Consider the following 14,044-nt stretch of genomic DNA (forward strand, 5'->3'; position numbering starts at 1 on the left):
TGTATCCTGATCATGGTGGACAAGAGAGAGAGGGGGTTTTACTGCTCAGCAGCAAAGCTCCTTTGATTAAAAGAGCAAGAGGCCCTGTGACAGGCCTCTTGCTCAGCTAGGAGGGATCTCCTCTCACCCACCAGAGGCCCTCCTGTCCCACAGAACAGGGAGTTGAACCAGGGTCACTCACAATCCAAGCAAGCACCCTAACCCCCATACCACAGAGGGACTTGAGAGCTTCCCTTGCTCTGGTTAATATATAGTTAAAGTGGGACGCTTGAGTGGTAAGAGATCAAGGTGCCCCTCCCATCTCAGTGAAGGGATTTGAACCAGTGCCTCTTTGCTTCTTGGGTAAATACCCAACCCACAGGACTACAGTGGGAATCACGCAGAGTGGCTGGGCCAATGTTCATGTCCTATTTACTGAATGTGGCCTACTCTCAACAGAAAGGACTGAGGGAAACTCCACAGCCCACTACTTCCTAGCCAGGCACTTAGGCCATTCGGTTAAGAGGTAGGCAATCACCCTTCAAATCTCATCTAGCATAAAGGGGATTTGAGCCCCCACTGGCCCCTTTCTAAAGAAGGGGAGCCAAACCACTAGACCACAGAGGGACTCATGGTGGAGGTGTGGCCCAGTGACTGTTTAATTAACTAATGACATTGGCCCCCCCCAATAGGAAATACTGAGGAAGCCAGCCCACTGGAATATCTCCTAGCCCAGCACTTAGAGCATTTACTTGCCAGGTACGGGAGATCAAGGTTCAAATCCCATCTCAGGCAGCATAAGGAGAATTCAAACCCCAGCATTCTACAGACCAGCCACAACCCCAAACCACTACACCACACAGGCTTGCTTGCTAGAGTTGTGAACCAGTGAATATGTAATGAAAATGGAACAACTGCAGCAGAAAAATTGGAGGCAGCCACCACAGTGAGAAACCCTCTTAGTCCAGTAGCTGTGTGTTCACCTTGGAGGTGGCTGTTTAGGTCCCTTCTCAGCAAACTGAGGAAGGAGTTAACCCTGCATCATCCACATGCTGGGCACAGACCCAAGCTACTAGACTAGAGAGGGATTCATGGGAGCCCTTTCCCAACAGCTCTTTAATGGAAGTGGCCCAGCCTCAAGCTGCTACAAAGAGCAACCCAACTCCGACTATTCCTTACTGGGGCTCACACTTGTGACAATGCAGAACCGTACTGATATCCCACCTCATAGGGCAGGGAGAAGGAAATTTAACCAGTGTCTACCCCTCCCTGTTACCAAAGGATTCTTGCCAACCACGGCCAGGAACCCCTCAGGTGACTAAACTGTTTCTTTTGAGCTTGTTCGGTACCTGCAAATGCCCCACAAAAGAGCTGCGGAGAGAAGGGGAAGGAGAGGGAATGAGTGAGTTTGTGGAAAAATAGCTCCACCAAAGCTATTAGCCAAGAGCGTCAGGGATGCGGGCCAGTGCTCCGGGTGTCCTGAGACCTCAGGGCTGCCAGAGGGTGGGCGCAGCTCGCTGGCTCATTACCCTCTTCTGGTCATTGCCGTTGAAGCATCTGCCCCTGTGGGAAGAGCGGCAACTGGGCTGGAAGGCTCATTGGATCAGCCCCAATCTGGCCAGGCTTATGGGCTTAACCTCCCCCTGGCCTGCTGGGAAGGGATTTGAAAAGGCCTCATCTTCCACCCGGGAAGTTCCCCAGTCACTGGGTCCTGGGCTGCTCAGTGGTGCCTGTTGAAGCTGCTCCACTTTATTTAAATAGCACCAGGGTGAGGTGAGGTGAAACGCGAGGCTCCCTCTCTAAGCCAGTGGTTGGGCTTCTCCTGGGGGCCGTAAGAGCTGCTGGTTCAAATCACCCTTTCTGCCCCCAACAAAAGGGGTGTGCGGGAAGAGCAACCTGCTGCGGCAACCCATGTCTGTGTCCTGGTTATACAGCTAGTGCGATGGAGGCTGTGCCCCTTTCATTAAAGAGCAACTGGGAAAGGGACTTATTGTCAATCCCTGTGTAGTGCAGTGGCTTGGGCCCTTATCCAGTATGTGGATGATGCAGGTTCAACTCCTTCCTCAGCTTGCTGAGAAGAGACTTAAAAAACCATCTCCTGCCTCCAAAGTGAACATGCAACTGCTGAACTAAGAGGGCTTCTCATTGGGGCCTAGCAGCAGCATCTAATTTTTCTGGTGCAGTTGTTCCCCTTTCATTACATATTCATTGGGCCAGAAGTCTGGAAAGCAGCTCTGTGTGGTGTAGTGGTTGCAGTGTGTGTAGCCTGTGGGAGGCTGGAATTCAACTCTCGTTTATGCTGCCTGAGACAGGATTTGATCCTTTATCTCTTACCTGGCAAGTGAACGGCCTAAGTGCTGGGCTAGGCAGTATTCTGTCCCTGGGGCTCCTTTCCTCTTCTCTGTTGAAGCTGCTGCACTTGCATTACATATTCATTGGGCCAAAAACAAAACAAACAGCCCTGTGTGGTCTAGTGGTTGGGGTTGTACCCAGTCTGTGGGAGGCTGGGGTTCAAATCCCCTTTATACTGCCTGAGACAGGATTTGAACCTTGATCTCTTACCTGCAAGTAAATGCTCTAAGTGCTGGGCTAGGAGATATTCCAATGGGCTGGCTTCCTCAGTGTTTCCTATTGAGGTGGGGGGGGGCAATGTCATTAGTTAATTAAATAGTCACTGGGCCACTTTTACACCATGATTCCTTCTGTGGTCCAGTGGTTTGTTTCCCCTTCTTTGGAAAAGGGCCAATGGGGGTTCAAATCCCCTTTATGCTGGCTGAGATGGGATTTGAAGGGTGATTGCCTACCTCTTAACTGAATGGCCTAAGTGCCTGGCTAGGAGGTAGTGGGCTGTGGAGTCTCCCTCAGTCCTTTCTGTTGCAGGTAGGCCACATTCAGTAAATAGGACATGAACATTGCCCCCGCCCCACCCCACTTTGCGTGATTCCCACTGTAGTCCTGTGGTTTGGGTACTTACCCAAGAAGTAAAGAGGGGCTGGTTCAAATCCCTTCCCTGAGATGGGAGGGGCACCTTGATCTCTTACCGCTCAAGCGTCCCACTTTAACTATATATTAACCGGAGCAAGGGAAGCTCTCAAGTCCCTCTGTGGTGCAGGGGTTAGGGTACTTGCTTGGATTGTGGGTGACCCTGGTTCAACTCCCCACTCTGTGGGACAGGAGGGCCTCTGGTGGGTGAGAGGAGACCCCTCCTAGCTGAGCAAGAGGCCTGTCACAGGGCCTCTTGCTCTTTTAATTAAAGGGGCTTTGCTGCTGAGCAGTAAAACCCCCTCTCTCTCTTGTCCACCATGATCAGGATACACACCCAGGTTGTGGCAGACCCCAGGGCACTCCCCTGCTCTTTTGAGGGGTGTGAACTGGGGGCTGCCACCTCCTGGGGAGAGTCACTGGTGAGTGATCCCTGTCCAAATCCCCTCTCCGTCCCAAGAAGACAATGGCCTCTTGAGCAAGAGAGGGGGTTCAGACAAGGATGGCCCACCACAAAGGACAGTCGCCTAGGAGGCAGGAAATCCCTGTGCAAATCCCTGCTGAACAGGCAGCTGGGGGATTTGAACCAGGATCTCCTACAACCTGGGTGAGTATCCTAACCACTGGACTAGAGAGTGAGAGTTGCTAGGAGCCTGGCCCAGAGCAGATTTAACTAAAGTGGAAGAGCTTCAACAGGCAAGAGAAGAACAAGCCCATGGCTTTTCCTGAAAGCAGAGGCACCCGGGCAGACCTGAACCCCTGTCTCCCACAGGCTAAGCCCAGAGCCAACCCACTGGGCTATGAGCCATCGCTTAGCTTAAACAGCATTTAATTAAAGTGGAACAACTTCCACCAGCAGGAGAGATGAAACCCCCCATAACTACCTCAGGGGACGTGCAGCAAGATTCCATTTGACATGCATCCAAAGTCCCTCTTAACACAAGCCGAGGGGATATTTGAACGCCCCTTACGCACAGCCCAAGAATAGGGCCAAACCATTGCACTACAGCAGAACTAGGTTAGGCTTTGCCCAAACACTAGTTGTTTAATATGGATCAGCTGCAACAGGCAAAAGCAGAGACGCTGCCCCTCATGCTACACCAGAGAACACACCTGGGCTGCTGGAGATGCCTCCTTACAGGCCTTGGCAACAGGCAGGTTGGATGGCTCCCTCCGTCTTTCCAGTTCATGCTGATCCACTGTAACTACATATTAACTGGGACAGAGCTTCAGAGTGGGGATACGTTTGTCCTGGACTCTTCTTTGCTTGGCATGTCACCCTGGGGATGGCTCTGCTCCTTAAACCTGTCCCTTGCTTTGTTTCTAGTGGCTCTGTTTAAAGAACAGACAAAACGCTGTATCGGTTCCATGCTCTGGGATGGGAGAGTCTCTCAAATCACAAGGGTGAATACTGTTGCTAATTTGGAAGCAAGAATAAAATCCTGTTACGTTTGGGGGGGAGTGGGGGTTAGGGTAAAGAATGTAAATGGAGGTCGATGGTCATCTCTGAAGCTCTGTGTAACCTGAGATCAATAGAAATATTTTCATTCAAATCAGAGAAATGAGCTGTTTTCATCCTAGATAGATTGTGGAATCTCTATCAGTGGAGTAGTTTTAAGAACAGCTTGGACCAACACCTATCTGGGATGGTCTAGATAACACTTGGTCCTGCCTCAGTGCAGGGAACTGGATGAGGTGACCTACTGAGGTCCCTTCCAGTCCTACACTTCTATGATTCTGTAATCACACACAACTAAGTTTCAGCTCTAAGATTACAGAGCGCTTTTTGAAAAACATGACATGAATAGAGATAGAAGAGTCATGATTATTATTCACAATGGAGACCCAGGAAGAGGTCAGTGGAAAAAAATACACAAACACTTTGCGATCTGAAGCCATTTTCCCAGCCTCCTTCCTCACCTCTTGTAGCTGTTTCAGCACACTCAGAACTAAGGAATCTCGCTCCAGCTGCTGCTTCAGTTCAGTAAATTCCGCAATGGCCACATTCAGATCTTGCCGGACCTAGAACAGCAGCACAGACATCAAGCCGTCAGCAGCTCATTTACAGTAACCAAAGGCTATGAGAGCCACTTCTGTTTCAAAAGTAACACCGACATGACAAAACCAGCGTGCTGCCTGAAACGTACGTACCTCCCAGAGTTACAAACAACACCTACGGTTATTATAAGTGACAGAAATTAGAAGGAAAAAAGATTCTATTTCCCCACTATATTTACCTAGTGCAGTTGACAGAAATGTGTATATATTCACTTTCTCTGTATGATCAGACTGTTTTAAACTTACCAGAAAGACCCTTTTAAACAGCAGAGGAGAAGAAAAACTAGTTAAAAAAAAAAGCATTATTGTACAGGAATTTTTGAAAAAAAGTAGAACAGGGTGATATCAAATTATAGACTCATAGACTCTAGGACTGGAAGGGACCTCGAGAGGTCATCGAGTCCAGTCCCCTGCCCTCACGGCAGGACCAAATACTGTCTAGACCATCCCTGATAGACATTTATCTAACCTACTCTTAAATATCTCCAGAGATGGAGATTCCACAACTTCCCTAGGCAATCTATTCCAGTGTTTAACTACCCTGACAGTTAGGAACTTTTTCCTAATGTCCAACCTAAATCTCCCTTGCTGCAGTTTAAGCCCATTGCTTCTTGTTCTAGCATTAGAGGCTAAGGTGAACAAGTTTTCTCCCTCCTCCTGATGACACCCTTTTAGATACCTGAAAACTGCCATCATGTCCCCTCTCAGTCTTCTCTTTTCCAAACTAAACAAACCCAATTCCTTCAGCCTTCCTTCATAGGTCATGTTCTCAAGACCTTTAATCATTCTTGTTGCTCTTCTCTGGACCCTCTCCAATTTCTCCACATCTTTCTTGAAATGTGGTGCCCAGAACTGGACACAATACTCTAGTTGAGGCCTAACCAGCGCAGAGTAAAGCGGAAGAATGACTTCTCGTGTCTTGTTTACAACACACCTGTTAATGCATCCCAGAATCACGTTTGCTTTTTTTGCAACAGTATCACACTGTTGATTCATATTAAGCTTGTGGTCTACTATGACCCCTAGATCTCTTTCTGCCATACTCCTTCCTAGACAGTCTCTTCCCATTCTGTATGTGTGAAACTGATTGTTCCTTCCTAGGTGGAGCACTTTGCATTTATCTTTATTGAACTTCATCCTGTTTACCTCAGACCATTTCTCCAATTTGTCCAGATCATTTTGAATTTTGACCCTGTCCTCCAAAGCAGTTGCAATCCCTCCCAGTTTGGTATCGTCCGCAACTTAATAAGCATACTTTCTATGCCAACATCTAAATCGTTGATGAAGATATTGAACAGAACCGGTCCCAGAACAGAACCAGTCCCAAAACAATTGCAGATCTTTAAAAAAAAAATTATTCAAGTAAAAAAATTCCTGAGTCCCTTTAACAGTTTTCTAATTTTAAATTAGATAAATATTAATTTGAAAAGTTCAGTTTAACTATACATTTTAAAAGCTTCCCTAGGCATGCAAGATCAAGAGACATGTTTCTCCTTTTTTTTGAAAAAAGATCCCCAAACTGTTAAATAAACAAACAAACAATCTCCTGCATTGTTTCTCCTTAAGTACTGCAGCACTAGGAACCCAAAGCTGAAACTGACTACAGACAAGTGTAACTGATGTCACTGATTATTATTGTATACACCGAGAAACATAAATACACAGCAACAAATAAACAGAGACAAGTAAAACGGATGTTTAAGATTCTTTCACTTTTAACATAGCATAACTGGTATCAGATGTAAAACTTATTTTCACAGTGTCTGATTTTTGAGTTGATCATTCTCCTTTGCGAAGAAAAAAATCCAGATGTATGATCCCGTCTGCATTAGAGCCTTTCTTAGATTTCAAAGCCAGAGTGGCAAGGCAGAGGACAGCTACGAGAATTAGTCCAGGGGTATAGAAAGGACGACACACACAAAAATATAAGCAGGCCACGGGAAGGACAGTCTTGCAATCAATATACTGAAAATCTGGGCTCAGTTCCCAGTCTGCACAGAACCTCCGTGTGACCTTAGCTAAGTCATTCCACTGCTTTGTGCCTCAGTTTCCCCATCAGCAAAACAAGAACGATTCCTCGCTATCTGAATGCAGAGAGGCTTAGAAGATAAATGCATTAATATACACGAGGGGCTCTGAAACTACTGTGATGAGCACCACGGAAAACCATTCAGCTACAGCCCGCCCTTTATTTATATCCCAGCTCTGCTACATCATACATTGGTATGTTTCAGTCAAGGGCACTCTTTATAAGAGGCGGCGATTCATCCCGGAATCCTTAGCCAAGATCCTCCTCCCCTGCCTTCCTGTGCAGCATGCTCGTGGCTGCACATCAGTGGGGTTGTACTGCTTTGGGATGATGTAGGATGAAAGCTGCTAGATACAGACAATGTGAAACCGCTGCCATGTCACCTCATTTTCGATCCTGGATTTCAGTAGGTCCATGTTGCCGGACAGACTGTCCACTTGTGACACCAAGTCCTCAGTGCTCTGCATGCTCGGGAGGAACTCGTTATACGTCTTGTTAATCATGTTGCAGACTTCGCCCTAGGCAGAAAAACAAACACCCATAGGGTTGCCAACTCTGACTGAAGCTATTCCAGGAGGTTTCTTTCCCTAACATGTCGTAATGTCATTTTCTTAAAAATCCTATTAAAATCTCCCGGGTTGCTTTCAATAATCACCAGGAGATTGATGCCGATTCTGAGAGACTTCAGGCCAATCCCTGAGGGCTGGCAACCCTAAACACCCACAGAGAGAAACCCCAAGGCTGTGGCTACAGGGCCAAAGCCTCCCACCCCCATCGGAGCCCTCTCTGCAACCCTATATCGTTGAGATGGGCAGATGATTTCGCAGTTAGCAGGACAAAGAAAGTAGCTCAAAGGGAACGTCTCATGGGCTAGGGTGGGAGCAGCACAGCTCCTCATCCACAGATCCCCCATCACTGACAGCCCACCATCCAGACCTCATGCACCTCCCCTCAGTGTTACCCTCCACAGATCCCCCATCACTGACAGCCAGCAAACATTAGCAGGAATCACTGGTCCAAAGAACCCCACCATCCAGATCCGCATGCACCGCTCCTCAGTGTTACCGACCCCCTAATGCCTGGTGCCCTGACACTCCAGTGTCACCCACTACCATGCTCACATCCTGTCCCTCCCCTTCTCTGGACCCCACCAACAGCCTTTCTAACCTCCTTAATTTACTCTCCAACTGCCCCCTCCCATGATCCCACAATCATCCCCTCCCCCAGCACTCCCTCTCCCCCTGGAGTCCCCCTGCCCAGGGTCCCCATAGGCAGCCCTTGTCCAGGGTCCCCTTCTCTCCCCCCCCTTCACAGCACCCCTGCTCTGCCCCTATCAACAGACAAACACACACTGGGGTCCCCTCCATGCTCCAGTCCTTGGATCCTCCCTCTGCCCCCGGGTGCCCCCCCACACCCAGCCCCCCTGGATATCCCCCCTGTACCCCAGATCCTCCCCACACCCAGCCCCCTGGATCCCCCTCTGCCCCCGGGTGCCCCCCACACCCAGCCCCCCCTGGGTTTCCCCCCTGTACTCCAGATCCTCCCCACACCCAGCCCCCTGGATCCCCCTCTGCCCCCAGGTGCCCCCCACACCCAGCCCCCCTGGGTGTCCCCCCTGTACTCCAGATCCTCCCCACACCCAGCCCCCTGGATCCCCCTCTGCCCCCGGGTGCCCCCCACACCCAGCCCCCCTGGGTGTCCCCTCTGTACTCCAGATCCTCCCCAAACCCAGCCCCCTGGATCCCCCTCTGCCCCCTGGGGTCCCCCCACACCCAGCCCCCCTGGATATCCCCCCTGTACCCCAGATCCTCCCCACACCCAGCCCCCTGGATCCCCCTCTGCCCCCGGGTGCCCCCCACACCCAGCCCCCCTGGGTATCCCCCCTGTACCCCAGATCCTCCCCACACCCAGCCCCCTGGATCCCCCTCTGCCCCCGGGTGCCCCCCACACCCAGCCCCCCTGGGTATCCCCCCTGTACCCCAGATCCCCCCCACACCCAGCCCCCTGGATCCCCCTCTGCCCCGGGTGCCCCCCACACCCAGCCCCCCTGGGTGTCCCCCCTGTACCCCAGATCCTCCCCACACCCAGCCCCCTGGATCCCCCTCTGCCCCCGGGTGCCCCCCACACCCAGCCCCCCTGGGTGTCCCCCCTGTACCCCAGATCCTCCCCACACCCAGCCCCCTGGATCCCCCTCTGCCCCGGGTGCCCCCCACACCCAGCCCCCCTGGATCCCTCCTCGGGTCCCCCCGGATTCCACCTGCCCCCGTAGACCCGCCAGACACCCAACCCCCGCCCCCCGATCACCCCCGGGCCCCACCCCCAGCTCCCCCACGCGGCGGGAGAGCCGGGCGATCCGGGTGCCCAGATCCTCCTTCTCCAGCCGGCCCGAGTGCGCCAGCACCGCAGCCACCAGCGAGGGAGACCCAGCGCCCGGACACCCCCCATCAGCGGCCCGACACCGCGCGGCACCACGGGAAAGCGAGTCCGCCCGCCCCCTACTCCGGGACTCCACTTCCCACGAACCTGTCTGAGGCGGCCCGGGCGGGACTACAACTCCCAGAGTGCATCGCACAGGGCGGGCCTACGAGCTGCGGCGTGGGACAAACCTATTTAGAACGTTTTGCTCTTTCCCCGCCATTCCATTGGTCCGCAGCCGCCGAGCGAGGGAACGAGCTCCCCGTCTGATTGGTCCGCTGCCGCGGGGCGGGGAATATAAACCGGGCCCGCGGAGCTGCTGCCTCTCGGCCGGGGGAGCCGGGGGCTGGCGCTGGGCCGGGCCGGGGGTAAGAGGGGCCCGGGCCGGGGGAGCCGCGGCCCAGCTGTGGCTAGAGCGGCCCAGAGGCTGCGGGGAGGGGGCAGGTCTCGGGCAGGGGCGCGGTGCGGGGGAAAGGGGGCAGGTCTCGGGCAGGGGCGCGGTGCGGGGGGGAAGGGGGCAGGTCTCGGGCAGGGGCGTGGCCCTGGGCGGGGGGAAGGGGGCAGGTCTCGGGCCGGGGGCGGGGGCGCAGTGCTGGGGAAAGGGGGCAGGTCTCGGGCAGGGGCGCGGTGCGGGGGGAAGGGGGCAGGTCTCGGGCGGGGGCGCGGTGCGGGGGAAAGGGGGCAGGTCTTGGGCAGGGGCGTGGCCCTGGGCGGGGGGAAGGGGGCAGGTCTCGGGCAGGGGCGGGGGCGCGGCGCGGCGGAAAGGGGGCAGGTCTCGGGCAGGGGCGCGGTGCGGGGGAAAGGGGGCAGGTCTCGGGCAGGGGCGTGGCCCTGGGCGGGGGGAAGGGGGCAGGTCTCGGGCAGGGGCGCGGTGCGGGGGGGAAGGGGGCAGGTCTCGGGCAGGGGCGTGGCCCTGGGCGGGGGGAAGGGGGCAGGTCTCGGGCAGGGGCGCGGTGCGGGGGGGAAGGGGGCAGGTCTCGGGCAGGGGCGTGGCCCTGGGCGGGGGGAAGGGGGCAGGTCTCGGGCCGGGGGCGGGGGCGCAGTGCTGGGGAAAGGGGGCAGGTCTCGGGCAGGGGCGCGGTGCGGGGGGGGGAAGGGGGCAGGTCTCGGGCCGGGGGCGGGGGCGGGGGCGCGGTGCGGGGGAAAGGGGGCAGGTCTTGGGCAGGGGCGTGGCCCTGGGCGGGGGGAAGGGGGCAGGTCTCGGGCAGGGGCGGGGGCGCGGCGCGGCGGAAAGGGGGCAGGTCTCGGGCAGGGGCGTGGCCCTGGGCGGGGGGAAGGGGGCAGGTCTCGGGCAGGGGCGCGGTGCGTGGGGGAAGGGGGCAGGTCTCGGGCAGGGGCGTGGCCCTGGGCGGGGGAAGGGGGCAGGTCTCGGGCAGGGGTGCGGTGCGGGGGGAAGGGGGCAGGTCTCGGGCGGGGGCGCGGTGTGGGGGGGAAGGGGGCAGGTCTCGGGCCGGGGGCGGGGGCGCGGGGGAAGGGGGCAGGTCTCGGGACAGGGCCGGGGGCGCGGCGCGGCGGAAAGGGGGCAGGTTTCGGGCCGGGGGCGGGGGCGCGGTGCGGGGGGGAAGGGGGCAGGTCTCGGGCAGGGGCGTGGCCCTGGGTGGGGGGAAGGGGGCAGGTCTCGGGCAGGGGCGCGGTGCGGGGGGGAAGGGGGCAGGTCTCGGGCAGGGGCGTGGCCCTGGGCGGGGGGAAGGGGGCAGGTCTCGGGCAGGGGCGCGGTGCGGGGGGGAAGGGGGCAGGTCTCGGGCAGGGGCGTGGCCCTGGGCGGGGGGAAGGGGGCAGGTCTCGGGCAGGGGCGCGGTGCGGGGGGGGGAAGGGGGCAGGTCTCGGGCCGGGGGCGGGGGCGCGGTGCGGGGGGAAGGGGGCAGGTCTTGGGCAGGGGCGTGGCCCTGGGCGGGGGGAAGGGGGCAGGTCTCGGGCCGGGGGCGGGGGCGCAGTGCTGGGGAAAGGGGGCAGGTCTCGGGCAGGGGCGCGGTGCGGGGGGGGGAAGGGGGCAGGTCTCGGGCCGGGGGCGGGGGCGGGGGCGCGGTGCGGGGGAAGGGGGCAGGTCTTGGGCAGGGGCGTGGCCCTGGGCGGGGGGAAGGGGGCAGGTCTCGGGCCGGGGGCGGGGGCGCGGTGCGGGGGAAAGGGGGCAGGTCTTGGGCAGGGGCGTGGCCCTGGGCGGGGGGAAGGGGGCAGGTCTCGGGCAGGGGCGGGGGCGCGGCGCGGCGGAAAGGGGGCAGGTCTCGGGCCGGGGCGCGGGGGAAGGGGGCAGGTCTCGGGCAGGGGGTGCGGTGCGGGGGAAAGGGGGCAGGTCTCGGGCAGGGGCGCGGTGCGGGGGGGAAGGGGGCAGGTCTCGGGCAGGGGCGTGGCCCTGGGCGGGGGGAAGGGGGCAGGTCTCGGGCCGGGGGCGGGGGCGCAGTGCTGGGGAAAGGGGGCAGGTCTCGGGCAGGGGTGCGGGGGGGGGGGAAGGGGGCAGGTCTCGGGCCGGGGCGCGGGGGAAGGGGGCAGGTCTCGGGCAGGGGGTGCGGTGCGGGGGGAAGGGGGCAGGTCTCGGGCGGGTGCGCGGTGTGGGGGGGAAGGGGGCAGGTCTCGGGCCGGGGGCGGGGGCGCGGGGGAAGGGGGCAGGTCTCGGGACAGGGCCGGGGGCGCGGCGCGGCGGAAAGGGGGCAGGTTTCGGGCAGGGGGCGGGGGCGCGGTGCGGGGGGGAAGGGGGCAGGTCTCGGGCAGGGGCGTGGCCCTGGGCGGGGGGAAGGGGGCAGGTCTCGGGCAGGGGCGCGGTGCGGGGGGGAAGGGGGCAGGTCTCGGGCAGGGGCGTGGCCCTGGGCGGGGGGAAGGGGGCAGGTCTCGGGCAGGGGCGCGGTGCGGGGGGGAAGGGGGCAGGTCTCGGGCAGGGGCGTGGCCCTGGGCGGGGGGAAGGGGGCAGGTCTCGGGCCGGGGGCGGGGGCGCAGTGCTGGGGAAAGGGGGCAGGTCTCGGGCAGGGGCGCGGTGCGGGGGGAAGGGGGCAGGTCTCGGGCTGGGGGCGGGGGCGCAGTGCTGGGGAAAGGGGGCAGGTCTTGGGCAGGGGCGTGGCCCTGGGCGGGGGGAAGGGGGCAGGTCTCGGGCAGGGGCGGGGGCGCGGCGCGGCGGAAAGGGGGCAGGTCTCGGGCAGGGGCGTGGCCCTGGGCGGGGGGAAGGGGGCAGGTCTCGGGCAGGGGCGCGGTGCGGGGGGGAAGGGGGCAGGTCTCGGGCAGGGGCGTGGCCCTGGGCGGGGGGAAGGGGGCAGGTCTCGGGCAGGGGGCGCGGTGCGGGGGGAAGGGGGCAGGTCTCGGGCCGGGGGCGCGGGGGAAGGGGGCAGGTCTCGGGCCGGGGGCGGGGGCGCGGGGGAAGGGGGCAGGTCTCGGGACAGGGCCGGGGGCGCGGCGCGGCGGAAAGGGGGCAGGTTTCGGGCCGGGGGCGGGGGGCGCGGTGCGGGGGGGGAAGGGGGCAGGTCTCGGGCAGGGGCGTGGCCCTGGGTGGGGGGAAGGGGGCAGGTCTCGGGCAGGGGCTCGGTGCGGGGGGGGAAGGGGGCAGGTCTCGGGCAGGGGCGTGGCCCTGGGCGGGGGGAAGGGGGCAGGTCTCGGCAGGGGCGCGGTGAGGGGGGGGAAGGGGGCAGGTCTCGGCAGGGGCGTGGGCCATGGGCGGGTTGGAAGGGGCAGGTCTCGGGCAGGGGCCGGTGAGGGGGGGGGGGGGGGAAGGGGGCAGGTCTCGGGCCGGGGGCGGGGGCGCGGTGCGGGGAAGGGGCAGGTCTTGGGCAGGGCGTGGGCCCTGGGCGGGGGGAAGGGGCAGGTCTCGGGCCGGGGGCGGGGGCCAGTGCTGGGGAAAGGGTCAGGTCTCGGGCAGGGGCGCGGTGCGGGGGGGGGAAGGGGGCAGTCTCGGGCCGGGGGCGGGGGCGCGGTGCGGGGGAAGGGGGCAGGTCTTGGGCAGGGGCGTGGCCCTGGGCGGGGGGAAGGGGGCAGGGTCTCGGGCCGGGGGCGGGGGGCCGCGGTGCGGGGGAAAGGGGGCAGGTCTTGGGCAGGGGCGTGGCCCTGGGCGGGGGGGAAGGGGGCAGGTCTCGGGCAGGGGCGGGGGCGCGGCGCGGCGGAAAGGGGGCAGGTCTCGGGCCGGGGGCGCGGGGGAAGGGGGCAGGTCTCGGGCAGGGGGTGCGGTGCGGGGGAAAGGGGGCAGGTCTCGGGCAGGGGCGCGGTGCGGGGGGGGGGGGGGGGGGGGGGGGAAGGGGGGCAGGTCTCGGGCAGGGGCGTGGCCCTGGCGGGGGAAGGGGGCAAGGCCTCTCGGGACCGGGGGCGGGGGCCGCAGTGCTGGGGAAAGGGGGCAGGTCTCGGGCAGGGGCGCGGTGCGGGGGGGGGGGGGGAAAGGGGGGCAGGTCTCGGGCCGGGGGCGGGGGCGCGTGTGCGGGGGAAAGGGGGCAGGTCTTGGGCATGGGGGCGTGGCCCTGGGCGGGGGGGAAGGGGGCAGGTCTCGGGCCGGGGGCGGGGGCGCGGCGCGGCGGAAAGGGGGCAGGTCTCGGGCAGGGGCGCGGTGCGGGGGAAAGGGGGCAGGTCTCGGGCAGGGGCGCGGTGCGGGGGGAAGGGGGCAGGTCTCGGGCT

General features: G+C 60.8%; 1 protein-coding gene across 1 annotated transcript; it reads right to left on the reverse strand.

Moving 5' to 3' along the window:
* Positions 1–4,074: 4,074 nt before the first annotated feature.
* Positions 4,075–8,422, reverse strand: LOC115637394 (centromere/kinetochore protein zw10 homolog). Its single transcript, XM_030538643.1, has 4 exons — positions 8,010–8,422; positions 7,432–7,566; positions 4,882–4,983; positions 4,075–4,293 (listed from the first exon to the last, which is right to left on the reverse strand). Exons 1-4 carry the CDS (start codon positions 8,091–8,093, stop codon positions 4,285–4,287), a joined length of 330 nt encoding a protein of 109 aa, XP_030394503.1. The 5' UTR covers positions 8,094–8,422; the 3' UTR covers positions 4,075–4,284.
* Positions 8,423–14,044: the final 5,622 nt, after the last annotated feature.

This window comes from Gopherus evgoodei, chromosome 19 (genome assembly GCF_007399415.2).
Source record: "Gopherus evgoodei ecotype Sinaloan lineage chromosome 19, rGopEvg1_v1.p, whole genome shotgun sequence".
NCBI classification, from domain to species: Eukaryota; Metazoa; Chordata; order Testudines; family Testudinidae; genus Gopherus; species Gopherus evgoodei.